Source organism: Mustela nivalis, assembly GCF_964662115.1.
Source record: "Mustela nivalis genome assembly, chromosome: 3".
Classification (NCBI taxonomy): domain Eukaryota; kingdom Metazoa; phylum Chordata; class Mammalia; order Carnivora; family Mustelidae; genus Mustela; species Mustela nivalis.
Genome location: NC_139022.1, coordinates 169,005,168 through 169,033,055, shown reverse-complemented (window position 1 = coordinate 169,033,055; position 27,888 = coordinate 169,005,168). Strand labels below are relative to the sequence as shown.

The 27,888-nt window shown below is 50.7% G+C and overlaps 1 protein-coding gene across 1 annotated transcript; it reads left to right on the top strand.

Annotated features, from left to right (window-relative positions):
* Positions 1–604: 604 nt before the first annotated feature.
* On the top strand, positions 605–27,769 carry OTULINL (OTU deubiquitinase with linear linkage specificity like). Its single transcript, XM_082725155.1, has 8 exons — positions 605–852; positions 19,707–19,866; positions 19,955–19,986; positions 20,090–20,181; positions 20,930–21,079; positions 23,522–23,650; positions 24,561–24,830; positions 26,181–27,769. Exons 1-8 carry the CDS (start codon positions 783–785, stop codon positions 26,352–26,354), a joined length of 1,077 nt encoding a protein of 358 aa, XP_082581281.1. The 5' UTR covers positions 605–782; the 3' UTR covers positions 26,355–27,769.
* The last annotated feature ends 119 nt before the right edge of the window (positions 27,770–27,888 follow it).

Sequence of the window (27,888 nt, the reverse complement as noted above, 5' to 3'; positions counted from 1 at the left end):
GTCCCTCTGAATAGAAAAATCAGGGGCAAAAGAACCTTGTTGTGAGCGCCTTTTTATTGTTGGGCTGTTTATTTTTTCCTTTTGATAAGCAGTTTTATGAGAGGATTAATTTTGGCAATAACACAAAGATTCCCGCTCCCAAAGCAAACTGTGCGTGACTTCTAAGTAAGCATTACCCGGTTCTGCTGACCTAGGGGAAAATAAAGATCATAAAAATTGCCCAGCCTAGTGGAAGAGGCCCTGGGCCGGGAGTTACATCTGGATCCAGGCTCGCGCTCCCATGGCCGTGACCCACCAGCGGCTTGAAGTCCGGCCAGGGATGGGAATCCTTCCGTACCCTCCCGGGCAGAGGAAAAACACACGGGTCCCTCCCCCTCGTCATCCCACCCACCGAGTTTCTTTGCTTCCCACTCCAGGGACTTTCGCTGTCAAGTGCTAGGCAGATCGCGGGATCCGCCCAGGTGGAGCTCCCAAGCGTCCCCGGAGGAGCAGCTTCCCACGCCCCGCACAGCACGCGGAGCCGCGGCGGACCCCGTCGGTGCGCGGAGGCCCCGCCCACCTCTGCCCCAGGCCCCGCCCACCCCCGCCGCGGCCTCCCATTGGCGGCCCAGCGCGTCCGTCGGCCGCCGGGCTCCCGGGGCGGGAGCGCGGCCCGCGGTCCCCACCCCGCACCTAGAGAGCCTGCCAGTGGCGGGGAAGCGATCCCCGGCGCCGGCGGGCGGCCGCGGCGTCCGACTGACCGACGGGGGAGGCTCCGCGCCCGTCCGCAGCGCGCGGCCGGCATGGCGACGCGGAGAAGCGCCCCGGGGGCGCGGGCGCGGGCGCGGGAGGGGCTCCGTGCCCCCGCCGCAGGTGAGCCCGGGCCGGGGAACGGCGGGCCGGGGCGGGGCGGGCGGGGGTCGGCGGGCGGCCCGGGGCGCGCTCTCCTCCCGGGCGGTCGGCGCAGTCCGCGGCTTCGGGGTGCGACGCCCGCGCGCTGAGGGTTGGGAGGTCCGGGGGCGCCCCAGGGCGAGACGGTGGGGAACGGGCTGCACCCCCCAAACCCCTCCGGCAAGGTTTGGGCTGCAGCCGGGGACGACTGTCGCGTCGCATCTGCATGTATAGGAACTGGCCTCGGGAGGCAGAGCTGTTTGGGTCGTGGCTGGGAGCGACCTGCGGTGGCGGGGAGGGCAGGTTCCTGGGCGGAGGGAGCCCTTCTTGCGGGCAGGAATGCGGTGCCGGGCGCAGGCAGCCGCTGGGGGTCGGGCCCTGCCGCCGGGGAGCGGCCGTGTCCCTTTCTCCGCGTCCCGTCTGAGAACTTGCTTGTTGTCGGGGGAGTTGCAGGGGGGCGGGGGGAGTTGACGGGTTTCGCGCTTTGCTGGTGGAGGATGTGGGCCACACCTGCGCAGCCGTCAAGACTTGCTGAACAACAGAGAAAACTGGCTTTTGAACAACCGTGTCCCCACACACCGGAGCAGCAATGGCACAGGTCTCGAGCTCGAGGCTGGGCGCTGGGGCGGGGGCGCTGCGCCCACCCACCCCGCGTCTGGGCGGCTCGGCTCCCAGGCGTCCGCGGCTGCGGTGCAGGGGAGGCTGTTTTCCTTCCCTTCTTCAGCCCTAGCGCCGGGGGGTAGGGGGGTGGGGGGGTGGCGGGGGCGGGGGGAGGACCCAGCAGCTTCTCATTTTGAGCACATTCCCGGTGCTGCTGGTGAATTTGGGGGGCATGCCTGCTCACAAACAAAGTTGGGGCCCGAGGTATTGCAGCGTTTATGCGAAGCTGGCAGGTGCCACGACTGCTTATTAGTTGGGGTTCTTGGTCTCAGGAGGAACTTTTGATTCACACCTGAGCTGTTGGGTGTGGTGGAAACAGTGCCGTCTGGGAGTCGGGACAGGAGTTCTCCACTTGCTAGAAGCCGCAGCCATACTGGACTTTCATATCCTCATCCTCGTGGATGAAGGCATGGGGGTAGCAGATCCCTAAGGCCAGAAGGCCCCTCCCAGTCTAGAATCCTGTGATTGACTTACCTCCTAATCTCAAAAGTTTGGAAAAGAAACTCATTATTCAACCTTTCTGTACCCTGAATTCTTACAGGATTCGCCAAATATTTCCTGAGGGTGTATGTAGTCATTTGAACTTTTTGTGATGTGATTCCCCCCACCCCTTGCCTTATTTTGGGAGAGAAAGCTAAAAGCTGGAAATGGAGGTAGGGCTCAGCAGGAGAAAGCTGGTTTGGGAGGCAGAAAGTTGCCTAGGTTTAACCTAATGGCCAGGAATTTTTCCTTCCAATGCATCGAGTCCAAGGTGTGCCAGCACTGGGAGCCAGAGAATTCTTTCCTCTCCGGCCTGTGGGAACTGCCGTTGGTGTGCAGCAGTGGAAAAATGTGATTCAAGGATCAGGTTATGGAAAACTTTTTTTTTCTTTTCCCTCCAAAACAGAACCCATATCCTCTGAGGACTTAGGAGCATAGTTTCCCTTCTTCACAGGTGGTGTTTGGGGGCGGGGGGAATTTTAAGGCCAGTTCCCCAAGGCAGGATAGGAGCAGGTTATTTTCAGCTACCCCTCTTTTGGCAAGAGGAAGACCCAGGTTCAGTTCTGAGATAATGGCAACAGCTAACGAGTCACACTTGTCAGTAACAAACCAAATGGACAGTAGCTGGACAGCATCCCTACAGCGCAGGCAGGGATGAAAAGAATTTTCTGGTATCCATTTTTACTCTTTTTAAGTGGTGGGACATTGAGAATCTTGAACTAAGCATCTGTGCACAATATGAGGGGAAAGACACTGTCAGAATTGGAATATTAGGGAAGTGGCACCCTAGATGATTTGCTGCAATGCCCTGAGGCCCCAAGACCCGGTGGGGGGAAGAGGAAGCCGGGGGAGACCCACCCACTGGAGGAGAAACTCCGAGTCCTCCGCATACCTTTGGCCGTGGGGCGCTTGAGGAGGGTATGTGCTCCCCACATTTTTCCTGTCTCATCTTGCCTCTGGCCAGCCTCCGGGTCATTAACTGTTAGGATTCGTTCACACTCTGCCCTGGTTCTTCACCAAAAAGGCTGCAAGTTTGCAGCCATGTCCTCAGGAGCTGCGGGACCCCAGGGTGGTCCCTAGGGGCTAGTCTGGGGTGCCAGGAGTGCCCCAGGTGGGACAGGGGACCCAGCAGCCAGGTCCCCTGCTTCCAGCTACACATAGAACAGCTCTGCTTCTGCCTTTTGTCCCCCCAACACCCTTTCTTGTTTTATATGCTATTCTGAGTAAAATTTTGCCTGGGGGAAAGAGTCTAATGCTAAACAGAAAGTTTAAAAATCATGGACATGGCCAATATTTTTCAGTTCTGTTGTTGTGTTTATTCTGTGTTGTCTTTATTCACAGGGCTTAGAACTGTGACTGGCCCACAGTAAGCACTTGCCACTATCATCATCATCGTGTCCTTACACCATGAGGTTACCGTTACTTTTATCCCTATTTTATTGCTACCAAGTCACATACAACTTGTACAAGATTTCCCATGTAAACTTCTCTACTGGTTAAAAATGTGTTTCTTCGTATCATGGAATACACTATTCCAAAGTCGTTCCAGGATGGCTTTATGTACAAAGCAGATGATCCACTGAATGCATTCTTTGCCCCGTTCCCATGGGCAATCTAGGTAGCACACTGGGGAGACAGGTGAGTTCGCCTGGTGAGCACTTCTGTGTTTAAAGGGAGAGTGGGCAGATCCAACAGCTAAGGACCAGGCAGCCAGCGGGTCCATGGCAAGAAGAGTGATGAGGATTGTGGGGCTCATACGTTCCCTCCTCAGCGTGGACTGCAAAGGGGTGCTACCAGTTTTGATCTTATTCTAGAATCAACGCCTTCAAAGACGCTGCCCTCCAGAACCTGAACAGTGGGTGGTGGGCCGGGGGCAGGGCGGAGTTTGCTGGCAGGGGTCAGTGGGTGCCAAGGAGAAGAGGAGAGAGTAGCTGAGGTTCTTTGTGTTCTATTTGTAACCTTAAAGAGAAATATTTTCCATCTTTAAAAGACAGTTTGAGGCTAATAATACATTACATGTTAATTTTTTAAAAATTTAAGAAAAAGTAATCTATTTGGGGGCATCTGGGGGGCTCCATTGGTAAGCGTCTGCTTCGGCTCAGGTCATGATCCCAGCGTCCTGGGACTGAGCCCCACGTCGGGCTCCCCGCTCAGCAGGGAGCCTGCTTCTCCCTCTCCATCTCCCCCCCTGCTTGTGTTCCCTCTCTCACTATCTCTGTCATAAATAAAATCTTAAGAAAGAAAAAGTTTGAAGGCTTAGGAACAAAAACAAACAAACCCCCAATGCTGCAGTTAAACACACACACAACAGAATGTTAAAAACCAAACGGTCCATAGTTGGTATTTCTTGCCCGCCTCTTTGCCCCACTTTGAAACTTTTATGTTTCTGTGCGACGGATTCGACGCCAAGCACAGTGACATGATGTACGTTTAGTAGCAGGTGCTGAGCTAAGTAGAAATCCTTGACCGGCACACTTACGAACTTGAAAATGACCTTTCACCTGGCTTCCCGGTGCGGGTGGGCGCTGTCTCCTCTGCCTATAGTACCACCGTTGTCCTTGCCATGGGAAACAGTGGGCGTTGGACGGGGACACAGCCCGTGCCTAGTCTCAGGGACTCTCCACAACCGCCACTCTGTCAGAATTTGCTCCAAGTTCCCAGCTAGTGAGTAGCGGCCAGAATTTGAACCCAACCCAGGCAGCCTGGCTCCACCTAAAACCGATTCTTCACTGTCCACCTCTTCTGTCTCCTGAAACTTGGATCAGGATTCTACCTGCAAGCACTGTCGTCTCCCAGTTCCCTCCCTACATGTCAGCTCTTCCCAGTTCAAGTTGGGTTCTCTCTTTAATACCGTGTTGCTCCGTGTAACTCACAGGTCTGGGGGACAGCAGAAGTGAGATTATGAAAAAGTCTTCATGATCGAGCTAAAACTTCCAGCATTGTGGTTGCTTCTTTGTAGCTATGAAAGCCGCTGCATCATCTTGAGAGGAGTGCGTGAGTTATCAGGCCCCTGGATTTGACCTTTTTCTCCTGTTCGCTTGACATTGCTTGTAAACGAGCAGTAAACTTAAAGCAGTCTGCTCTCAGAATCGAGGTTGCTTACACATTTGACTTGTAATTAACTTAATGGAAGAACAGATCAATGTTATTTCATAATAAATCAACAGAGAAAAGGTTTTGTTTATGTGTCCATATTGCCAGTCACTTTTTGTTCTGGTCATACCCCATTTTACTACTTTCTTGTTTCTCTGGAGCCAGAAGAGACAGATGGCATCGTTTTTAAAATAAGAGGGTGATAAAATGCTTACGTTCATTTCTAGGAGACTAAGGACTGTTGCAATACTGTTGCTGGGATTTTCAAGTAATAAACAAAAATCTCAGAAACCAGGGTGCCTGGGTGGCTTGGTCAGCTAAGTGTCTGCCTTCAGCGTAAGTCATGATCCAGAGGTCCTGGGTTCGAGCCCCACATTGGGCTCCCGGCTCAATGGAGAGTGGGCTTCTCCCTCTCTGTCTGCTGCTCCCCCTGCTTATGCTCTCTCTCTCTGTCTCTCTCTTTCTCTATGTCAGATAAATTTTTAAAAATCCTAGAAACCATCGCATGAAAAATGCCATGCTCCATGAACCTCTGAATTAAGAATTTGATAGTGAGCCTTTTGTTGTTGATTTAACCAGGTATCGACGGCTTGAGTCTATGTGGGATTGTTGGATTGTAGATCTATAGTAATTTAAAATATTGTATTAGCACTTTCTCTGCTTGCCCTGTAGTTGGCTTTAATGAATGTTAGGGTTAGTCTTCTAGCAGAGGGAAAAGTACTGTAATTGCAAGTTGGTTCCTCCAGACACCTCCTTCCCCCCAATTCAGACAGAAGTGGGATCTGATTCCATATCAAAGGTTAACTGTTGAAAGGAACACACTGCCCTGCCTTGTTCCTGGTACAGCAGACATTAGCTCCCTGCCCTGTCCAGGCTTTGGACAGCCGCAGTGGGTACAAATGCCGCAGAGGTGGGTGGGGGAGCCGGTGGGCAGAGCTCATCAGGCAGAGGTCTTTGAACACCTGTGTCTCTCTCTTGGCCAGGGCTGAGAGTTCCCGGAGACTTTCATCCCCCAAATTTAGGAGAAGTGAACTAAATTCCTTCTTGCCTGGTTAAGAGAGAATTGTCCCCTAGGTCTTAGAGTAATGCCTGGTACATTGTAGCTATGTTTGTGGACCTGTGCCAGGAGGACCTCACCTTTCCTGTGAGGTCTCTCGAGTGACAGGATAAGTGAGTGCTCTGTGTCTTCCCAGTCAAGTCACTGGGACAAGTCAAAATGATTGTCCCAGTGACACGGAGGAAGCAGGACAGCTGACAGGAAAGGGAAGTGAAAGAGGTGGCCAGCCTGTGTGGTGTGGGCTGCGTGTAATCAGTGGCCATCTAGATGTACAGGGCTGCTCGGTCCTGATGCCGGCAGACAGATCAGCTCTTCAACATTTCACTTGGCATTTTAAAAATGAACTTGGAGTTCATTTGTAGCCAAGGATCAGGTCGGCCACTTACCTTGAAAAGCAATCTTAGCCAGTGGCATTATTTTTTTTTTTAAAGATTTTTTAAAAAAGATTTTTATTTATTTATTTGGCAGAGAGAGAGAGAAGAGAGATCACAAGTAGGTAGAGAGAGATGGGAAGCAGGCTCCCCGCCGCGTGGAGAGCCTGATGTGGGACTCGAACCCAGGACCTCGAGACCACGACCTGAGTCGAAGATGGACATTTAACCCACTGAGCCACCCAGGCGCCCGCCAGTGACATTATTAATATAATACTTCTGGGTCCCGCAGCTCTGCACAGGAATCGGTGTAAGGGCATGTCGATCCTTCCCCTGCAGTCTGAAGTAGAGAGAGAAACTCCTCGAACCGAGAGAGAGTGTATGAGATCGACGTTATCCACCGTGTCTCCCTCTAGTTTGGTTTTTAACTATTTCCTGAACTCCGCAGACGTGCTCAGCGCAGCCGACTGTCACGACTTGTGCAGCCAAGGCTGCTGACCTGTGCCGTCTTGTTCTTCACGCTTTACTATTCCGCTGTACTCGCCCAGCGGTGCCTCATCGGTTGATTCACTCAAACTGGGGACGGAGCCCGTAGCCTCTGAAGCCCAGTTCTCTCCCTCCCTGCCAGGCTCCTCCTCCACTGCCCCTTTAAAAAAAAAAATTCTTGCTCTTTTGAGAAACTGGTCGCATCCATGTGGCCCTGCTGCGGGCGATCTGTAGAACCCTGCGTGGGCTTCTCAGGGTGGGGGTCGCTGCGGGCACTTGTCACCTCGCACGTCACCGCTGCACGTGTTCAGGGCATCTTTCCTGTGGTGCAAGTTGTGGGTAACGTTTTAAGCGTCGTCGAAGCTCAGTTGTTTCACAACTGCTGAAGCTCCTGGGTCTTGTGCCCCAGTGTGACGACGCCTGCAGGAGAACTCAGAAACCAGTCGCCATACGAGGCCTTTGGTGGAGGCAGGGGACTGGCGGTGGACGGCCCCGCGCATCTGTCCGCGGGGAGGGAAGCTGCGGTCCAGAGGCGCTCAGCTCTCTAGGACCAGACTGTGGGTTCCGGAGCCCCTGAGGCTGGCTCATTGCTCTACCTGGAAGCCGTCCCGCTGGGTGACCGCTTCGCATTCTCGTTTCCTGCTTTGTACGTCCCTGAGTGTCGTGAGGGGAAGAGAGAACGCGGGCGGCTCCCTGTTTCTGGCGTAGGCGTGGTGTTCCCAGTCAGAAGGGACCACCGAGGCACGGGCTCTTAGTGAGGACTCGGTGTGGCCGAATAACAGAACAACCCCAAAAAAGCGAATCAAGTTTATTTCTCTCATGTTCCAGCTCCACGGGGGCTCTCCAGCGCTGGCGTGGGCCGCACGGTGTGAGGGGCCCAGCGCCTCCCCTTGATATCCCTGCGTGGCTTCCGTGGCCAGCTGCTTCGTGGCCCAAGATGGCAGCCGCACACCAGTTCCCACACGCACGTTCTGGCTAGGCGGGAGGAGGAAGGACAGGGACCGCATCCCTCTCAACAGAGCCCCCTGAAAAGTGCACTTGATGCTGCCGAGTCAGAATTCCCCGGTGCAGCTCCGCCGGCACCCAGGGAGGATGAGATGGAGCCTTTGCCAGCAGCCACGCACCCAGCTGGAAGTCAGGACTCTTTCTGTGGGAGGAGAGAGAACGGACACTGAGGGAACTGCCGTGTCTCTCACGGAGATACGCAGCCTGGATCCTGATTGCGTTGATTCATTTTACTGGTTCGACAAATATTTATTAACCGTCTGCCCCGTGCCTAGGCACCAAGAAAGTGCAGCGAAAGCAGACCCCATCCCAGTCCTCAAGACGTTGACCTACGTGGGGACACAGGCCCTGATCAAACAAACACGGTTGTGTAAACTGTGCTAAGTGCCGCGAAGGGAAGGGACACTGTGTGCCGAGCGCGTAACGGGGACTTGAGCAAGCCTGGGGGGCTGGAGGGGGTGGGAACGGGCCAGAGGCTTTGCCCCAGGAAGTGATGGCGACACGGACAGCTGGAGCCCAAGGAGATGGAGGGTGTTGCAGGCAGGAGAGGGAGCCCGGGCGAGGGAGGCAGGCGGGAAGGCCGTGGCGGCGCTGAGGGAGCAGCCGACAGCCAGGCCTCTTGAGCAAGAGGCAGCGGGGAGCGAACAGGGAAGAGCCGGGGTCAGGCCGCGTGGGGCGACCGCGTGGGCCTGTCTGGCACGAGATTGTCCCGGGACGTGGAACTTCTAATGCTGACACTGGGGAGTCCCAGCAGGCCAGGATTTGTCGTCACCCTTGCTGGAGGCCAGAGGAGCAGCTGGATGCCTTGAATGAGAATTTCAGCCAAGTCCCTTCTCAGGCAGGCGCAGCCCTGTGGCTGGGCACCTCGCCCTCCTGCTGCCCGAGGGGAGGAGGCGCGTACCGCAGGCGGCGCTCCCCGGGGATCCCACGGCCACTGACACTACAGCAGGCCTGCTTCCTCCTGCGAGGAATTTCGGAAATCACTTGGCCTGCGATAATAGGTTATTTGAGATAACGAAACGGTCAGGACTCCCGGCGGCCCGTCCCGGCGTTGGTGGTGCGCTGGCGTGCCTTGGGGACCCAGGTAGTCAATCAGGAAACGCAGGCGCCGCGGCGGGGAGGTGGGCTGCATCGCAGTGGCCCGCAGGCGTGGCGTGTGACCCGGTGGCTGGGGACCTTGCCCAGCACAGACGCTGCTTCCGCGGGGTCCGCGGACCTGTGTTCCTGAGCACCCGCTGGGTAGTGATGTTGCTGGTCCAGAGACCCTGCGTGTCGTGTCTATAGTGCTGGAAGCCTCTGGTTTCTTTTCCCGGAGAGCAGAGCTAAAGGACCACGTAGAGGGGTAGGGGTGGGTGAGCGGGGAGGGGAGGAAGACACCCGGAGCCCAGGGAGGCCCCGCTTTGTGCCGCCCTCATGGGCAGGCCCATCTCCACTTCTCAGTGGGTTCCTAGATGTTGTGGGTTATGGGATGCGGCTGATTCCTGGTTCCAGAAGAACCGGCTCTCCGTGGCTTCTGGCTAGGTTGGGGCTAGGAAGTGAGGCGCCATTACCTCTCACACCTTGTTTAGAAGCCTTTCCCGCTCACTTCACCGGCTGCTAGGAGTCAAGTTGTTCTGACAAGTAAGAAAACCAGAAGCACCTGGGTGGCTCAGTTGGTTGGTCATGATCCCAGGGTCCTGGGTTCAAGCCCCACATCGGGCTCCTTACTCATTAGAGAGCCTGCTTCTCCCTCTCCATCTGCCTGCTGCTCCCTCTGTTTGTGCTTCCTCTCTCTTTCTATCAAATAAATAAATACAAATCTTAAAAAAAAAAAAAAGAATAATAAGAAAAAAACCAGAAAGATTTTTCAATAGGAGATGACACGTCCATTGAATGTAAAAAAGCCACAAGTCCCAAACAAAGAAAAAGACACCACTGGTTACAGAGTGGACAATGGTTGGGGGAAGGGAAGCTAGTTAGAGGGATGAGTAACCAGTGGTAACAGCCCAAGCGGGTCTGACTGATGGAAAAACCATCGCAGGGCAGAAATGAGGACTGGATCGTCTGAGTGTACCTTTAGTTCTCTCGGTCCCATTTCATAAATGATTTGCACTGGGAGGTGGAAGACAGGCTTAATCTTTAGAGGTCTAAGAGTTGAGAGCGCGCCACCCAAGTCCTGGCGGGCAGCGAAGCAGATCCCGGAACGTGACGTTTAGCGGGGCTGCGCGTCAGCTCCTGGGTCTCGGGCATGGAGCCGGCATGACGGCCGCCTCGCTTCCCTTCCAGGTTCTGGATGACCTGAAAGGAAGCCACGGGAGTCAAGAGAATTTTATTTCTATTCTTTGAATTTTAAGAAGATCTATTTATTTGCAAGAGAGAGTCCAAGCCAGAGGGGCAGAGGGGCTCCTCCTCACAACTCCGAGTCACCCCCTGAGCTGAAAGTAAGAGTCGAGCGTCCAACTGCGCTCCCCAGGTGCCCAGCATCAGAGGGCTTTTACATGTCAGCTCAGAGACAAAGCCCACACGTCCTCGCTGTGTGGCCAGATGGGCTTGCTGAGCAATGCCTGAGCTGAGCCCACCCCCAAAAGGTCAGGCCCCAGGGTCCCTCTCTGCTGGCAAGCGAGGGCGGGCCAAGCTGACCCGCTGCTTTCCCCGGGAAGGAGTCGAGGAGGGCTGGGGCTGAGGCCGGAGCTGGGTGTCCAGGGGACTCCTCCCAGCTGGACGTCTGGGGACGCGGGATGAAAGCACCGAGCCTCGTCTCTCCCTTCGGCGCTTGAGGAGGCGTCCTCCAGCAACTGGTCGGAAGGGCTTTAAGTCGATGGCAGGCCAATCGCGAGCTGATGGCCGTTTCTCTCACTGCTCTGCAATCCTAACTACCACGGTCTCGGGCTGGATGCATCCTTTGGGCAAATCATCTAGAACAGGGTTTGACAAAAAGCACAGTCTATGGCTGAATCTGGCGCCACTCAGTTTTTGGATGGCTGGTCATCAAAGAATGGTTTTGACATTTTTTTTTTTTTTTTAATGGTTGGGGAAAGAAAAAGATCAAAAGAATACCATTTCCTCACATGGGAAACTTACATGACATTCAGACATCGGTGTCCGTAAATACGTTCTTGGAACACAGCCCCCTGCGTACGGTCTCATGGCTGCTCTTTGTCAGGGACAATTGGAGAACTTGTGACAGAAAGCAGATGGCTGGGAAGCCTAACGTACTTACTCTCTGAGCCTCTACAGAAAGCTTGCTGGAAGGGGACCCCCTCCCCCGACTGTCACATGAGGACTGGTCGAGGCGATGGGAATGTTTACCGAGAGCAGAAGCGGCATGGTGGAGTCGATGGCCGCCTTTTACGGTCGTGCTTGTGATTGCTCTGAACTCTTGGAAGAGAATGGCTCCGGGAAGGTGGCTCTGAGGCTAACTCTGAGGGCACTGACCTTGAGTCAGAGCATGTTGGTTCAAGTTCAGACTTCTACTTGCTGTTCTCTGGGCTTCAGGTTCTCCGCCCCGGAGGTGAAGGGTACAAGCCACAGCCCGTCACATGCCCAGGTCCGTGGTGACTCAAGATTCACCTTTCCCCTCAGAGGTGTTTTCTGGCCGGCAGGGGACACGGTCACGGAGACGCCTCACCACCTGCAGCTTGGACGGAGCGCAGAGGGAGCGCCGGGGTGGGGCGGAGGGACCCTCTCCGCTCAGGGGCTGGTGGACATTGGACCTTGGGGAGCGAGTGGAACCCTAGCCACCTCACCTAGAGCATCCTGTGACTCCGTGAAAGACTTGAAAGGTGTCATGTAGAAGGGCGATCCCACAGGTTCCTCAGGACTCTAAGCAATACCCTCTCAGGCCGTGCTTACAGATCCCGCCACACCGGCCTCTTGCTCAGGACCGTCCCCTGATCTTCAGGTAGCGTCAGCATCTCGAACAGGATCTGCAGGCCCCGCCGCTCTGAGCCTGGCCCGCTTCCCTTGCTTCCATTGCCTTGTGGACGCTTGTCCGTCCTGGGTCTCCACTCTGCCTCTGGCTGGCGGAGGTCACATCTGCTGCTGGAGCTCTGTTTCTGTGGAGCGTTGCCTCGGTCGTGCCCCAGACACAGGACAAGGGCTCGCAGTGATGGCTTCAGCCCTTGGCCCATGGCTCAGCCCACAGGAGGAGCTTACTCTGTGTTCATAGACTAATAATAGACTTGGATCAGTAAAGAGAGTAATAGTCCCGAAAAAGAAATGGTCTCCCACACGTGGGAGTGAGTCCCCACCCCCGGAGGTGGAGGGGAGGTGGCAGTGGGGGCTCAGCCGGGGAATTTCCACTTGCCCCGGGCCCTCGCCTTGCAAGCACCCATTCGTGGCGTGGGTGAATTTCGTTTCTAACCCTCTGTTATCCACGGATGGTCTTCTCCACTGGGGAAATGTTTTGGGATCCCCGAAGCTAAGTGATTTGGCTGAGGTCCTGCAGATAGACTATGGCAAAGTAAAGACAGAGTCCTGGGCTTGTCCCGCCGAGTCACTGGTCTCACTTGCCGCCGGGCTGGCAAGGTGATCCTGGAGCGCTGAGATTGCCCCGAGAAGGCGTTCCAGCTTGCTAGGACCTGGAGGCCTAGCCCACCCGTAGCTCTTGTGCTTTTAGCGTTTGGGGTTTTCAAAATCCCCAACCCATGATTAGAAAATCACACTTATTTTTTAAGTCATGGGCTGTAGTTAACACCCCTAAACTTGTGCCCAGTAAATGAAAAAAACTCCGACCTCTGCCATTATTACACACGCACACGCATAATCCTGTCAGTGTTTGGCAAGGAGCCGTTTGCTGCTGGCCTTCCTGACACGAGGTTGAGCAGGAGCCTGGGGCACAGCGTGCCCAGTCCTGCGCAGATGCTTCTGGAAGCCTGAGCGGCTTGCCGGACAGGATGACAGCTGACTGTCTTACTGGTCATGGCTTTCGGGGTAAAAACCTTCCGCTTGGTGGCTCTCTGCCTCAGGGCTACCGGTCTTGCACTTTTTGGTTGTGGTACTTTACGAAGTGGAAGTCTGGCCTTTCTTGATGGAGCAGAATTAATGCCTGAGACGCAAAAGCACACAAAGCCTTTGGACCCCATATTTCCAAGATTTGCTAAGAGGATTTCTTTTCTTTCCTGAATATTTCCTCCATAACTGATATAAAAACAAACAGTTAACCCGTGAATGTTCGAGAACCAAGACCGTTGAAACCCCGGCCTTCACACCGCCGTGCTGACGCTCCTCTCTAGTCTCCGCCACGCGCCGCGTCGCTTAGAGCCCCGACGGCCTCTCCGAGTCGCTCTGCATGTTTGTCGCGCTGCTCGCATACTCTTTAGTTCGCTTGTTCAGACTAACGTGCGCTGGTCTGCTTGATTCTCCAGCCTCTGAGTTTCTCAGAACGAAGCTCTGGGAGCCGCGACCCCCTGGGGATGGAGGTCTGCCTGCCCCACCGGCGTCCAGTTCAGAGGGCCTCGGGTTGTTGTTGTTGTTGTTGTTGTTGTTTTAAGATTTTATTCATTTATTTGAGAGAGAAAGGATAAAGGAGGGGGGTAGAGAGAGGGGGAGGGAGAGGGAGAAGCAGATTCTCCACTGAGCAGGGAGCCTGCCGTGGGACTCGATCCCAGGACCCTGGGATCATGGCCTGAGCGGAAGGCGGACGCTTCACCAACTGAGCCACCCAGGCGCCCCGGGTCTTGTGTCATTCTGCGTCCCTGCAGAGAGACCTCCTGCCTCACACCAGGGTATGCTGAGCCCGACCAGGGCCGACCCGGCCCCGTGGGCCTGGACAAGCCGACCAGTAGGCTTCCCTGCAGGAGAGCATCGCGCCGTCCGTCCACGAGCTCCTTGAGGACAGAGCAGACATCTTTCCACTTCACTTCCTGCCTGCCCAGGGCCCAGCCCGGGGTTGGGGGCGAGAAGTACAACCATGGAGGGCGTGGTTGGGGGGGGGGACAGAAGGCCTTCCCAGACCCTCCTGTGTCTGCTGCACTGTTTGGCTTCTGATTGCACTTCTCTGCCTCACTTCCCGCCCTTGCTGAGAACAGCCCGAAAGCCACATCCACTTTATCGAAGGGGGCAGTGTTCCAGGACTCAGCTCAGAAGAGTGTGAGAAGTTTACCAGCACCTCTGACATGTCTGTGTCCCTCGCTTGGTCACAGCTGCCCCTAGCCCTTCACCCCTCTGGCCACAGAGAGTGTGTGGCTGTCCTGGGACCTTTCCCACGGGTCCCTCGGCTTCCTGATCCGCCAGTCTCTCTCGGGCACTCTCTCTCCCAGATCCCGCTGATTAACCACAACACAGGACAGATGCAGAGGCAAGAGCTGTTGCCGTCATTAAATTCAGTTTGTCATCTTTTATCTTATGTTTCCTTAACAAGATGATTTTACTGCATATATTTCTTCACCGCCTCTGCTTAGATATCTACATTAACTTATCTTTTACGTCTTTTGGCCCAGGCTTAATGTCCCCCCTCCATGGTCCACAGGGGAGTCCCTGATGTGCTTCAGGAGAAAGTCATCACCCAGATGCAGCTGGCAGTGTAGACAGACGTGTGTAGGGAGAAGGGGTCACAGGCTGCTGTGCAGTGAGTCAGATTGGGAGAGAAGTAGAGGCCGGAAGGGATGGGCTGTTCCAGCCCGGGGCACCCCTGGAAGTGTTGGGGGCGAAGGAGACACTGAGAAGTTTCCATGAGAAGGAGCCCAGGGCTCCCAGGTGGGACTGCCGGCTGCACATTCACTCTGTTTCCGGAGTCGCAGTGTCTTTTGGTTTTGTTTTCAGTTTTTTTTTTTTGTTTCCTGTTTGAATGTTTGAATTATTTCAGCTTTGGTACATTTTAGAGAATGGAAAAAACTCTAAGTAGACTTTTACCACACACAAAAAAAGCCTTTTTTTTTTTCACTTCTAGTGGTGGTGTCGTCGCCATATCTAGTTTGAGAGGCGGCAGGTGAGATCTGACTTTCTGAGAGCCGCGCTGTTGACTTCGCGAGGCTCCACTGCTGTCATTCCTCCAAGGTCCGACCTACTCCGGAGCGACCTTTCCCCACTGTGTGGCCTGGGCTCTCTCGCCGGTCTTTGTGCTGTGAGGCCTAGTTAATCCGCTTTCCAACAGGACCACCACCCAGGTGGGCCATTCCAAAAATACTGAAACGAAATTTCTTTTTTTTCTCTCTTGACAAAGATGGGCGACGACCAAATCCCTAATTCCAGCAGGGCTCTGTCCTGCCCCCGTCCCGTCCTTGCGGCCCCCACTTTCTGGAGATGCTTCATTGCCAAACCTGTGGCCCCCACACCCCGCCCCCCGCATTTCTTGTCCTTGTCCCTCTTTGTATTCGGTTGAATGACAGAATCCCTGGCGGTGGGACCAGCTCTCTTTTCCCGGTGCTTGTCCGGGTCAGCGTCGCCCCAGCCCCGGTCTTCGTGGACAGGGCAGGGGAGGCCGGGCAGGTCCCTGCCAGGCTGGAGGACGGGGTCGGGGGGCAGTGAAGGCCCCGACATGGGAAATTTTATCCCCTCTCTGCTGTGTTTGGGGAAAGGAGATTTGACCGTGAGATCCCCCAAGTCGTGATGATGGTAGCGTTCCGCGGAGCCCTGGTGTGTGGTGTCTCCGTCTGTGGCTGCGGCTTTTGAGTTGTAATCCGGTTACTGATACACGCGGGGGCGGGAGATGGATTTTCAAGTCTCTTTTTAAAGAGTCTCAATTCCACTTGCTGTAGCAAAGCTAATTTGAAGACTGACTCAGGGGCGTAATGCATGGGCCGGAGAGCCAAGGGCCCGGGCCACTCGGGCGCCACACTGCCCAGGCTTTGAATCCCAGCCTTACAGCTTTCGTATTCAGTCTTTCTCTCCCACGCGGCTTCCTCAGAAGAAGGGTGGTTGGACTGATAGCAAAACAAATGATAAGGGACAGGGACTTGGGCCTCAGGGTTTGCCAGACGGCATGCTCAGTGCTTCCCTAACCTTTCCACCCCACTCACAAGGGCTCTGTTCCCGTGCGGGCTGCACTCCCGCGGTGTTGGGCCCTGTGGCCATCCCCAGGCTGAGAAACTGATGCTCAGGGACATGAAGTCACCAGGGCATGAGCAGGGCTGGGCTGGGGCCGGAGCGGAGGGAGGCCTGCAGGAGCAGGAGGGGGTGGATTCCTAGCACGGCTCAGGCTCCTAGCAAAACTCAGACTGTCACTATTCTAATGACCGGCGAAGCCATACCTTTTCCCACTGAAACACCGCGCTTCCGGGATGCCCGGGTGGCTCCGTCGTCAAGCGTCTGCCTTCGGCGTCGGTCATGATCTCAGGTCCAGGGATCGAGCCTGCATCGGGCCCCTGCTTGGCAGGGAGTCTGCTTCTCCCTTTCGCCCTGTTTGTGCTCTGTCTCTCAAATGAATAAATAAAATCTTTAAAAAAAAACAAAACAAAACCAACACACTGCATTTCCTCTCCTTAAAGAAGCCCGGCCCTTGTAATGACATCGTGTCATGTGTCTCGTGTGAACACCTCAGGATTGTCTGAGCCGCCGCCACTCCCATGGGGCTTCGGGGAGCTCCCCCAGGCTGCTCCCCCGGCGCCCACCCCAGCCCTCGATGGCGCTCTCTGGCCCTTCCTGGGTTAAGCCACTAGACCAAAAACTGCCAGTTATGTAGAGGGGGGCCAAGGCGTGTGAGCTTGTGTGCTAGCTTTGCACAGGAGAGGCGTACGGAGCCCTCACGTGTTTTGTTTTGTGTTGTGTTTTCCTGATAAGTTGATCCTCTCTGCCTTTTTTGGGTCGGAGTGGGGTTTACTTTCCAGAGAGTGGCCAGGGTCATGTGCTGTCCGTGTGCGTGGGGGTCAGGCGTGCTGTCGTCTGTAGGGGATCCCGTGGACACCCCGTGCAGCTGCCAGAGAGGCTCATGCTCAGGAGAGGGTCCTGGTGTGGGGGTCTCAAATCTAGAGCCCTAAGGGACCTGGCAGGCCCCAAAGGATGCCAGGGGTTGCTTAGAGTCTGTGACAAATGAGAGCAGTGCGCCCTATGGAGGGGGCAGCAGCCGACCCCACCTCGGTGACATCCGGCCCTCCCAGCCCCCGCAACCATGAGCACCAGCATGCAGATTGTCCCCAGCCTCTTCCCAGAAGAAGAAACGTGCCTTGTTCCTGCGGGAGTGCAGACTCCAGAGAGAAATCACAACCGGGGCCCAGGACCGGGGTAGAGTGACAGCGCGGGCGCTCCGACTGGTGGGGCTGTTGACCGACGGTTTGTTTTGGAAAGTGCTTTGGCAATATCTGTCAAAACTAAAAACGTACACTCCCCTTGGTCCAGAGTTTCCTCTTCTTGAAATTATCCTAAAAGCCCCCATGGGCCCACAAGGACCGTTGGAGGAGACTGTCTGTCTCGGCAATGATTGCAAGAGTGAGAAATGGAAAACAATCCGGATGATTTATCCGTGAGGCAGTGACTGCACACATACGATGGTCTGTCTTTACACTGAAATGTTAGGTGTTTCCTAAAAAGAAGAATGTAGACCTCTATGTAGTGATATGAAAAGACATCTACTTTGTATGAAGAGAAAAAACAAACTGTAAAACCATATATAATACTCCATTTTTCTAGAATATGTTCATAAATACATTAAAAGAAATTATGTATCATCTAGACAAAATTCTGGTGTTTGCTGAGTTTAAGGATTTACTAAAAGTATTTGCCTATGTCAGAGTTTTTACAGTTGGGAAATCACTCTGAATTAACAATCATCTAAATTATTGATGTAAAGGTAGTATCGTGTTACATTTTAAACAACTCCCCAAAAGTTTTACCAAATATCTAGGCAGGTGTAAATATATAGTGAACAGCGAATAAATTGTTAAACAGATGAGTACCTGCTTTTAAAAATGCCCTTTTAAGTCATTTTTAAGTATCTATTCTTAGTTACTGGTACCTTTAGTTCTTTTTTCTTTTTTGGTAACTTTATTTCTTTATTTGCTGATAAATTCTTTCCTATCAGAGCTTAAATGTATATCAAATATTCATATGATCAAAAATGCTAAAATTGGGGAATGTGGCTGGCTTAGGCTGTGGAGCACGTGATTCTTGATCTCTGGGTCATGAGAACAAGTCCCACATTGGGTGTAGAACCGACATTTTTTCAAAATTTTTATTTTTTTATAAACATATAATGTATTTATAGCCCCAGGTGTACAGGTCTGTGAATTGCCAGGTTTACACATTTCACAGCACTCACCATAGCACATACCCTCCCCAATGTCCATAACCCAGCCACCCTCTCCCTCCCCCAACAACCCTCAGTTTGTTTTGTGAGATTAAGAGTCTCTGATGGTTTGTCTTCCTCCCGATCCCATCTTGTTTCATTTATTCTTTTCTGACCCCCCAAACCCCTGACATTGCATCTCCACTTCCTCATTTCAGGGAGATCATATGATAATTGTCTTTTTCTGATTGACTTATACCCTCTAGTTCCATCCACGTCATCGCAAATGGCAAGATTTCATTTCTTTTGATGGCTCATGATATTCCATTGTATATATATACCACCTCTTTTTTTATCTGTTCATCTGTTGATGGACATCTCATAGAACTGACTTTTTAAAAAATGCTTCAATTATAGATCCTGAATTGCTGAGGCTTTTCCTATTAATCACTGGAATTTTACCAAACCTTGTGCCAGAGAGGGAATGATTTCACAATGAACCCTGGGAGGCCGGGCCGCTCTTCAGAAGTTCTCTTCCTCACCTGTACGTCAGTATTTTAAGTGCCCCAGCGTAATACAGTTGCACGTAGTAAAATCCTGTGAGTACACAGCTGGAGCTCTCTGGCCCGTTCATTTCCCCTGGTCACGTCAGGAATGGGAGCACATACCATGCACAGTGCACCTGTCCCCACCTCACCCCTCTTCTAAGGGGTCCACTTCCTGGAAACAATGTCCAGCCTGCCGTTTGGGTCACTCATTGTGTGTGTGTGATGGTGATACCATCTGTAATTGCTCGTAATGATTAAAGAATATCTGAGTGGGCAGAAGCACCTGGTGGTGGCATCGCTGGAGGCCCCCCGTGTTGAGCGGAATTCCTAGAACCATTCTTGGATTCAACAGATATGCCGTGCAGGGCCCAGGCGTACTGTGCTTGTTCTGGAATCATTTCATTCTGTCTTGCCCCAGTGAGGTCAGCGTTTCCCCCAATATTACAGTCAAGACAATTCAGAGGAGAGAAGTTAGGTTTCCTGCGGTCACACCGCCAGGGTATAGGGGAGGCAGCTTTTGAACAGTCCAAGGGATTCTGAAAGCCATCTTCTTCACGGTTCTTCCTTGCAAATTCTGTGGAACAAAGATATTCTTACATAGAATGTTGATTATCAGAGAACCAGGGTTTCTTTTACTTTCAGATTGAATTTTTGAATATTTAAAAAACTGTTTATGTGATTGGGGGCACCTGGGTGGCTCAGTCGGTGCAGCATCTGCCTTTGGCTCAGGTCATGATGCGAGGGTCCTGGGATCGAGTCCTGAATGAGGCTCCTTGCTCCGTGGGGAGCCTGCTTCCTCCTCTGCCTGCTGCTCCCCCTGCTTGTGCTCTCTCTCTGACAAATAAATACGTAAAATCTTTATAAAATAAATTTAAAAATAAAATCCGTTCATGTCATCAGTGATAGAGACTTAGCAGGTAAAATTAGCCAATACATTTTCCCCCTTAAACGAAGCATACTTGTGTAATTGTGATTTTTTTATTTTTTATTTTTCCTAGGAAGTGACCAGGTTCACTCCTGGATGCTAGCCACCAGCCAGGCTTTGGGTACCGTGTGGAGACTAGCGAAGGGGTCGGTGATGTTGGCAGCGGCTTGTCTGGTGGCCGCCCTTTGCTACTGCCGGAGGATGCACTGTGATTTAGGGCACTGGCTGAAATGGTAGGTGGTCGGATCAGCTTCCAGTTTATAAACAGACCGTTGCCCTTTCAAGTAGATATTTGACATTGCCATTCCTTTTATCTTGCAGGTGGATTGGCTATCTGCAGAGAAAATTCAAAAGTAAGTATTTTCAGATGTTTTTCTTACCTCTAAGGTGCAGAGAGGGTTTGAGAAGGGTGAGGAAAGGGAAACTCAAATCCCTTTTCCGTTTGATTTGTTCCAGGGAACCTCAGCGTCGAGGCTGAGGTTGATCTGCTCAGTTACTGCGCAAGAGAGTGGAAAGGAGAGACGCCACGTGCCAAGCTGATGAGGAAGGTGTGTGTGTGACTGCGGGTCCCGGACGAGGCAGAATGCAGGTGGAAAAATTGGGAGACAAACATTCCACTCGGCCATATGAAGCCCAGAGATCCGCTAACGCCAGATGTGCCACAAGGAGCAATTGTGACTCATGGTGGAGTCAGGCAGCGGCCACACAGTGGCTTTGGGCTATCACCCAGAGCAAGGGCCTCTGAGGACCTGGATGAGGACGTAAATGAGGCTGTAATTTTGGGCAATTTGAGGGTGGCACTCTTTTCAGCCCTCCCCCCGCCCCCCAGGCTTATGGTCCATCTCCACATGCAGGGGAGACTTTCTTACCCGCATGTAAAAGATTTTGAGGATTTTTAGAATTGCCCATTGGACCAGGGTTGGTGGCTCCTCTCAGCAGTGGTGACCAGCCTTGCGAGCAGCAAGAGAGTTTCGTTCCAAGTGCTCTTTAGTGTGGTCTCAGACGTATCCAGTACTTTTGTTTCACTGTGGTCCAGTTGAAGTCATCATCTCCCCTAAGTGATATTCCCTGGCCCTGGGCTTCCAGGAATTCACTGACTGAAAGAGCAGGACATGGACTCAATACACAGGGGAGTCCCTTTAAAATGACACGTGGTCGCATTCAGAATTTGAAATTGTTTTCATTTCTGTCGTCCACTTTATTGGGGGGCCATGCCCCACTGACGGTACAGTGAATTCATTTTGTTTATTCTCTTATCCAGAGGAGTTGAAAACCAACTTCTTTTTGTGCGGACAGGCTTACGAGGAGCTGTTTTGGCGGCATCACATCAAATGTGTCCGACGAGTGAGGAGAGACAACTATGATGGACTGAGGTCAGTGCTGTTCCAGGTCTTCAGCCAGGGCCTCTCCTTTCCGTCCTGGATGAAAGAGAAGGACATCGTGAAGGTACATCTGCACGCCAGAAACAAGGGGGAACAGCGGGTCGATAAGCATTGCCGTGCAGGTGGCTGGGTCTTATGTGGGCGGCTCTGTGCGTCCTAAGAGTGAAGGAGTCTTCGAAGGCCCCACATACCCCGTCCATCTCAGAGAGGCTGTCCTGCTCAGTGTTGTTTCTTTTTAATGTCACCATCTTTTCTCAAGAAGGGCATCTGTCCCTCATAAACAAGGTGGTCTACTAAAATTCCCTTTTCCTCTACACTTACTCGAGTTTTGACAAACCTGTAGAGTGCACCAGAGATTCCCCCCTGCCCATGCCTTAATAGTCAGCCCTTCCCTCACCTCTAGCTCGGGGGGCACCATTGATAGGTCTTACGTCCCTGTCGTTTTTGCCTTTTCCAGAATGTCCAGGACATGGAACTATCCAACATGTAGCCTTTTGGCTCTGACTTCTTTCACTTAGCAGAATGCACTGCTGTCCACCCAGGCCACGTGAACTTGTAGTTCATTCCTCTTTATTGTTGAGTGCTTTTCCTGGACACGAGTATGACACCGCTTGTTTGTCCATTCATCACTTGAAGGACATCTGGATTATTTCCAGTTTTCGACAACTATGACTAAAGCTGTTATAAATATCTCCATACAGGATTTTTTCCTTTTCGGCAAATGCCTGGGAGAGACATGTGGTAGGTGTAGGTCTAAGTTCATAAGAACCTGCCATCTGTTTTCCAGTATGGCTCTGCCTTTTTGCATTTCCACTAGTAAAGTATAAGAGTTCCAGTTGTTCCACATTCTAACCAGGATCGATTTGGGGTTATTTTTAGCCATTCCGATAGGCGTTCACTGGTAGCACTGCTTTTAGTTGGCATTCCTCTAGTGTGGAAGGATGAATGTCTTTCCTTGTTATCTTCTTGGAGAAGTGTCTGTTGAAGTCTTTTGCACATTTTTATTAAATTTTTTTATTTTTTTACTTTATTTTAAAATTATTTTTACTTTTATCTTATTATCGACTGGATTTTGAGAGTTCTTTAGGAAAAAAAATTTTTTAAATTATTTATTTGACAGACAGAGACAACCAAAGAGGGAAAAGAAGCAAGGGGAGTGGGAGAGGGAGAAGCAGGCTTCTGGCTGAGCAGGGAGCCCGACATGGGGCTTGATCCCAGGACCCCTGGGATTATGACCTGAGCTGAAAGCAGATGCTTAAGCATCTGGGATTATGACCTGAGCCACCCAGGTGTCCCGAGAGTTCTAGATATATTCTGAGTACAAGTGCTTTATCAGATATGTGATTTGCAAATATTTTTTCCCAGTCTGTGCCCTGTTTGTTTTTCTTTCATTTTAAGAGTGTAAGGTAGTACATCCATCGTTTGTTCATTCCTTCTTTCCTTTTTTCCTAGCTTTCTTTCAAAGGCAGAACCCTCTCAATGAACAACCTGAATTTTTTTTTTAAAGATTTTTATTTATTTATTTATCTGACAGAGATCACAAGTAGGCAGAGAGGCAAGCAGAGAGAGAGGGAGGAAAGCAGGCTCCCTGCTGAGCAGACAGCCTGATGCGGGGCTCAATCCCAGGACCCTGAGATCATGACCTGAGCCAAAGGCAGAGGCTTAACCCACTGAGCCACCCAGGCGCCCCACAACCTGAATTTTTATTTTGAATGTAGGGTGTTTAATCTAGGGCGTACATTTAAGGATGGAGGAGCACGGAAATATAAAGTATATGAATATATGTCACTATATATGGTCTATTTCCTTACCATTTTTAAAATTACACTTGTTTTTATTAGTTTCATTTTTATCTAGCAAGTACTTGTCAAGTGTGCATGGTGGGCTAGGCCTACTACCTGCTGAGGACAGAGACTATAACCAAGCCTCTGGGCTCCCCAGTCTCAGCGGGGCGGGAAAATGGATTAGATCCCTTCACTCATCAGAGTCTTATGTATTTTGTAATCTTATTTAATCCCAACAAAGGTCCTGTAAAGTGGGTGGCATTGTCCTTGATTTATGGTGGAGGGTGAGGCCAAGAGGGTGATGCCAGTTGAGCAGTCTCTCAGCTGGTCAGACAGTGCGCAGATCGGACCCCAGCGCCTCGTCCTAAAGTCCACATGCCCCCTGATGAACCGTGGTGTTCTAGCATTGTTTGGGCAAAAGCAATTTCTAAAGGGATATAACTAGGCAGTTTAGGAAGTGTTTTGTGCAGAAAGATTGTTTCCATAGACACAATCTTCATGTATGTTTTCATCAGTTGTAAAATTATAAATTAAGAATCTGATCCAAATCCTATAATCCACAAATTGAAAAGAAGGAATGATATGCTTTTATTTAATTGTTGTCATCATGTTTTTAAATGGAGATTACTAAGGGAGATGAGATCATAGACCGTGACGTATTCTGAATTGTGGGCCATAAATGTGGAGGTACTAATCATGGCTGCATCTACTTCCTTTTCAAGCTTCCTGAAAAACTGCTCTTTTCACAAGGTTGTAATTGGATCCAGCAATACAGTTTTGGTCCTGAGAAGTATACAGGTTCCAATGTGTTTGGAAAATTACGTAAATGTGTGGAATTATTGAAAACACAGGTGAGTGTCCCGGGGGAGGAAAAGACCAGGAATGAAAGCTCGCCCCCCAGATGTAGTGACCCTTCTCTGTCAGGCATGTCACTCGATTCCACATAAGGGGAACACGTGGCCAGTAGCATCTCTTCTAGGAAGTAGAGATTGGCTTTCCTGTTCTTTCACCTTCCAAGTAATGAACGAGCCATGTTGCATGTGACAATGAGGGTTTGGAGTGATGGGTTAAGGAGGCCTTTGTGGGCTCTCTGGGAAACCTTAACACTTAACACTTACCTGTTTCCCCTTGAAAGATGGGGTGCACAGTCCAGGCAGGGCACTCAGAAATGCCCTTCTGGGATGTGCCCTATTAATAATTTGGGGATAGTACAGATGCTATAATTTGAACTTAGATTTTTTACTGCCTTTATAATAGACACAGATTTTGGATTGTTGAAATGAACTCTCCTTGGTAGATAACCATAGCATTTCTGTGCCACAGTTTCCTGGTCTGTAAAACTGATGTGTAAATCATATGTCCCCTCTACAGTTATGGTGAGGCTTCAGTGATTTCATGTCTGTGAAGTGTTTTAATCTGTGCTTGGCAAGTGAGCAGTAAAGAGTACTAGTTAGTACTGTTTATTTCTGGAGTCTCTTCTGTGTGACTCAACTATCTTAAGCTGTCAGGAGACTGACTTGCTTGGCATTTTACGAAGTTGACAGTGCTTTTTTTGAAAAATGTTTCATTTAAACTGGTTTGTGATTGTAAAAGTAACACATACTTGTGGTTAACAAATCAGGGTCAAAAGCTATAAAATGAGAAGTTCAAGCTCCCCTCTATTCATCTTTGGTTTATTTTTACAAGTACTTTAAGAATGATGCCATGGTGTAGGAATTCACCATTCCCCTGTAAATTTCCCTTTTACATCTGTATTTTCAGTGGGCTGAATTTAGTGGAATTAAAGATTACCACAAGAGAGGAAGTATGTGCAACATCCTTTTTTCTGATGTTCTTCTGGAATATAAACTGTATGAAGCTTTAAAGTTTATCATGCTCTATCAAGTCACTGAAGTTTATGAACAAATGAAGACTAACAAGGTCATTCCCAGTCTTTTTCGACTCCTGTTTGCCAGGGAAACATCATCTGACCCTTTAAGCTTCATGATGAACCACCTGAATCCTGTGGGCGACACGTGTGGACTGGAGCAGGTAATGGGGGCAGAAGAACCCTGCGTGTTTGATTCAGGACGATACTGGCCGTCCTTGAACGCACAGGCGTCTGGAATTTCTTTCCAGCAGTGAGAAAACCCACTGCAAAGAGGTAATGGGTTGATGTCATTGACCCTTAAAAAGAAGGAAAAGAGGGCGCCTGGGTGGCTCAGTGGGTTAAGCCTCTGCCTTTGGCTCAGGTCATGGTCTCAGGGTCCTGGGATCGAGCCCTGCATGGGGCTCTCTGCTCAGCAGGGAGCTTGCTTCCCCCGCCCACCCCCACCTGCCTGTAATCTCTCTCAAATGAACAAATAAAAATCTTAAAAAAAAAAAAAAGAAGAAGAAGGGAAAGAAGAGGAATAAGCCTCACGGCTCCATGCAGTTTGCTGTGTCTTCTCAGCCGGGACCAGAGAGCCCCAGGGCGGGAAGCCTTTCTAACCTTTCACTCTGCCTCCAAGATGGTGGCAGCTTCTCCCACAACAGAGTTGAACCAGGAGAAAGTCCTGGTGGAAAATGAGATGAAGTTTGGGAAAGCATTTGGTTCCTTGCTGAAGATAAATAGACATTATTGAAAAATTTTAGGGGCGCCTGGCAGGCTTAGTTGGAAAAGCATGCAACTCTTGATCTCAGGGTCATGAGTTCATGCCACACAGATGTGGAGATTACTAAAAACAATAAATGAACTTGAACTTTAAAAAATTATTGAAAAATGTTAAGTCCAGGGGCACCTGGGTGGCTCAGTCAGTTAAGCGCCCGACTCCTGATATTGGCTCAGGTCATGATCTCGGGGTTGTGAAATCGGCCCCGCATCAGGCTCTATACTCAGCGCGAGGCTTGCTTGTCCCTCTCTCCTGTGCTTCTCTCCTTGCTCATCCACACATATTCAGATAATTAAATGAGTCCAATCTTTAAAAAAAGAAGAAGAAAAGAAAATTTTCCATCCAGAGAATACTTTCTTATCCCCGTCGTAAAGAGGTTTTGTCTTGCTTTGTTCTCTTAGGCAACATACAAAATTACCTGGTATTCTTATCAAAATTGATATAAAACTGTTGGAAAAAGTGGCTTTTTTCTTCTGAGCATTCCTTTATTTTTAGTTGTCCCCCCACTGCCCCCAACAGCTTTTCCCTGTAATTTTTTCCCGCTGGTCCACAAAGATGTTCCCCTGCCTTCCCGCGCCTTCCACGTCACAGACGTGTCTTTCTGCAAGTGGCCCCTCAGTGGTTCATGCGTGGATCTAAGTAAGCACGTTACTCATTCCTCCCTAAGCTGCAGGAGAACCCGCTCCCTCCTCTGCTGGGGCACGGGAGTTGGAGATGTGTGTTTGTAAACCCTTTTTCCTCTCTTCTGCAGATCGATATGTTTATTCTTGGACACTCCCTTGAAATAAAAATCAAAGTGTTCAGACTGTTCAAGTTTAACTGCAGAGACTTCGAGGTCTGTTACCCGGACGTGCCGCCCAGGGAGTGGCCAGAGATCTCCCTGCTGACGGAGAATGACCGCCACTACCACGTTCCCGTCTTTTAAGTCTGGTGTGGACTGGGCACCAGCTCTCGCCAGTGACAGCAGGCACACTTTCAAGGAAAGTCCAGTGGGAAAACCAAAGGTAGCGTTGCAGTCCCCGAAAGGCTGAGGACCTTCTTCTCTGGAGTGGCAGGTGCGCTGGACACAGGGCTGCGTGGATGGCATTCCTTTGTTTTCCAGCAATTTCCTCCAGACCCGCCTCACTAATATTTATGGGTTGGTGGTTTGACCTTGTTCATATGGGCTCTGGTCATTTCACATGTGGCAGGCTTTTCAGGGCACAAGGACTGCAAATTGGGCAGTGCAACAGGAAAAAATCGAGAAGAAAAGGGAAAAAGGACTAACAGGAAAGACTTTGTCTCTAACTTTGATGTTCTCGTTAGGAACCTTGTCTTTGACTGATTTTGGATCTTCATAAGTGTGGCCTCATTTTAGAAGCATTACCTTCCCCGGAATCTTTATGGTATATTGATTTTTCTAGAACCACTTGATTAACTGTAAAGTCATGTGTGTGTATGTGTGTGTGTGTGGACACACATATACACATGTGTATACATTGTATAGTTTTGTATATACATATATGAACACATACACAAATAATCACTACTTTGTAATGTTGTACAATTTGTTTTATATCACTTTACATTTTTTTGGTTACCTTTGCATCTGGCCAGTCCAATCTGTTTTATATGGGTAAAAAAGATTAATTCTGTAGGTTAAGGCAACTGAATGACAATTGCTGAACCATTACAAAACATTAAACTGTGGTGTATTTATTTACATGTGTATTTAAGGTGTGGTAACTAGAATCATTCCGCCCCAACCCCCACCACGTCTATGTCCTAATCTCCAGAACCTGTGGATACGTTGGGTTAAATGGCAAAGAAGAATCAGGTTGCAGGTGGAATTAAGGTACTAATCTGACCTGGAAATAGGAAGGTTATTCTGGGTTCTCTAGGTGGGCACAGTATAATTCCAAGGGTCCTTAAAAACGGGACTAGGGAATTGGAAGAATGCCAAGGCCAAAGGGAAATGTGAAATGAAGAACAGAAAGAGACAACATTTCTGGCTTTGAAGATGGAGGAAGGAGCCATGACCCAAGGATTGGGGGCGGCCTCTGAAAACCAGAAAAAGCAAGAGAACAGAGTCTTCCCTAGAGCCTCCAGATTTTAGCCCAGCGCAGCCTGTGTCAGATCTCTAGCCCACAGAACTAGAAGATAATGCATTTATGTGGTATAAGTCACTAGATTTCTGGTAACGTGTTAGAGCAACAGTTGACAACTAATAAATTCAAGCTAACTACTTTTTAGTCATCTTTATTTCAGAAATAGTTTTCTAGTTTATTTTGTTAATCTTTATTTTGAAGGGACTTTGCTGGTCTATCTTGAATTTCAATAAATACAAAATAACTTTTAAAACCTTGGCCAATGTTATACTACTTCAAAGGTACAAATCCGTTCTAAAAGTGACTTAACATTTTTGATGCTAATGTTTTCTCCCATTTTCATACTGTGTCCTCTGTAAATAAAATAAGGGA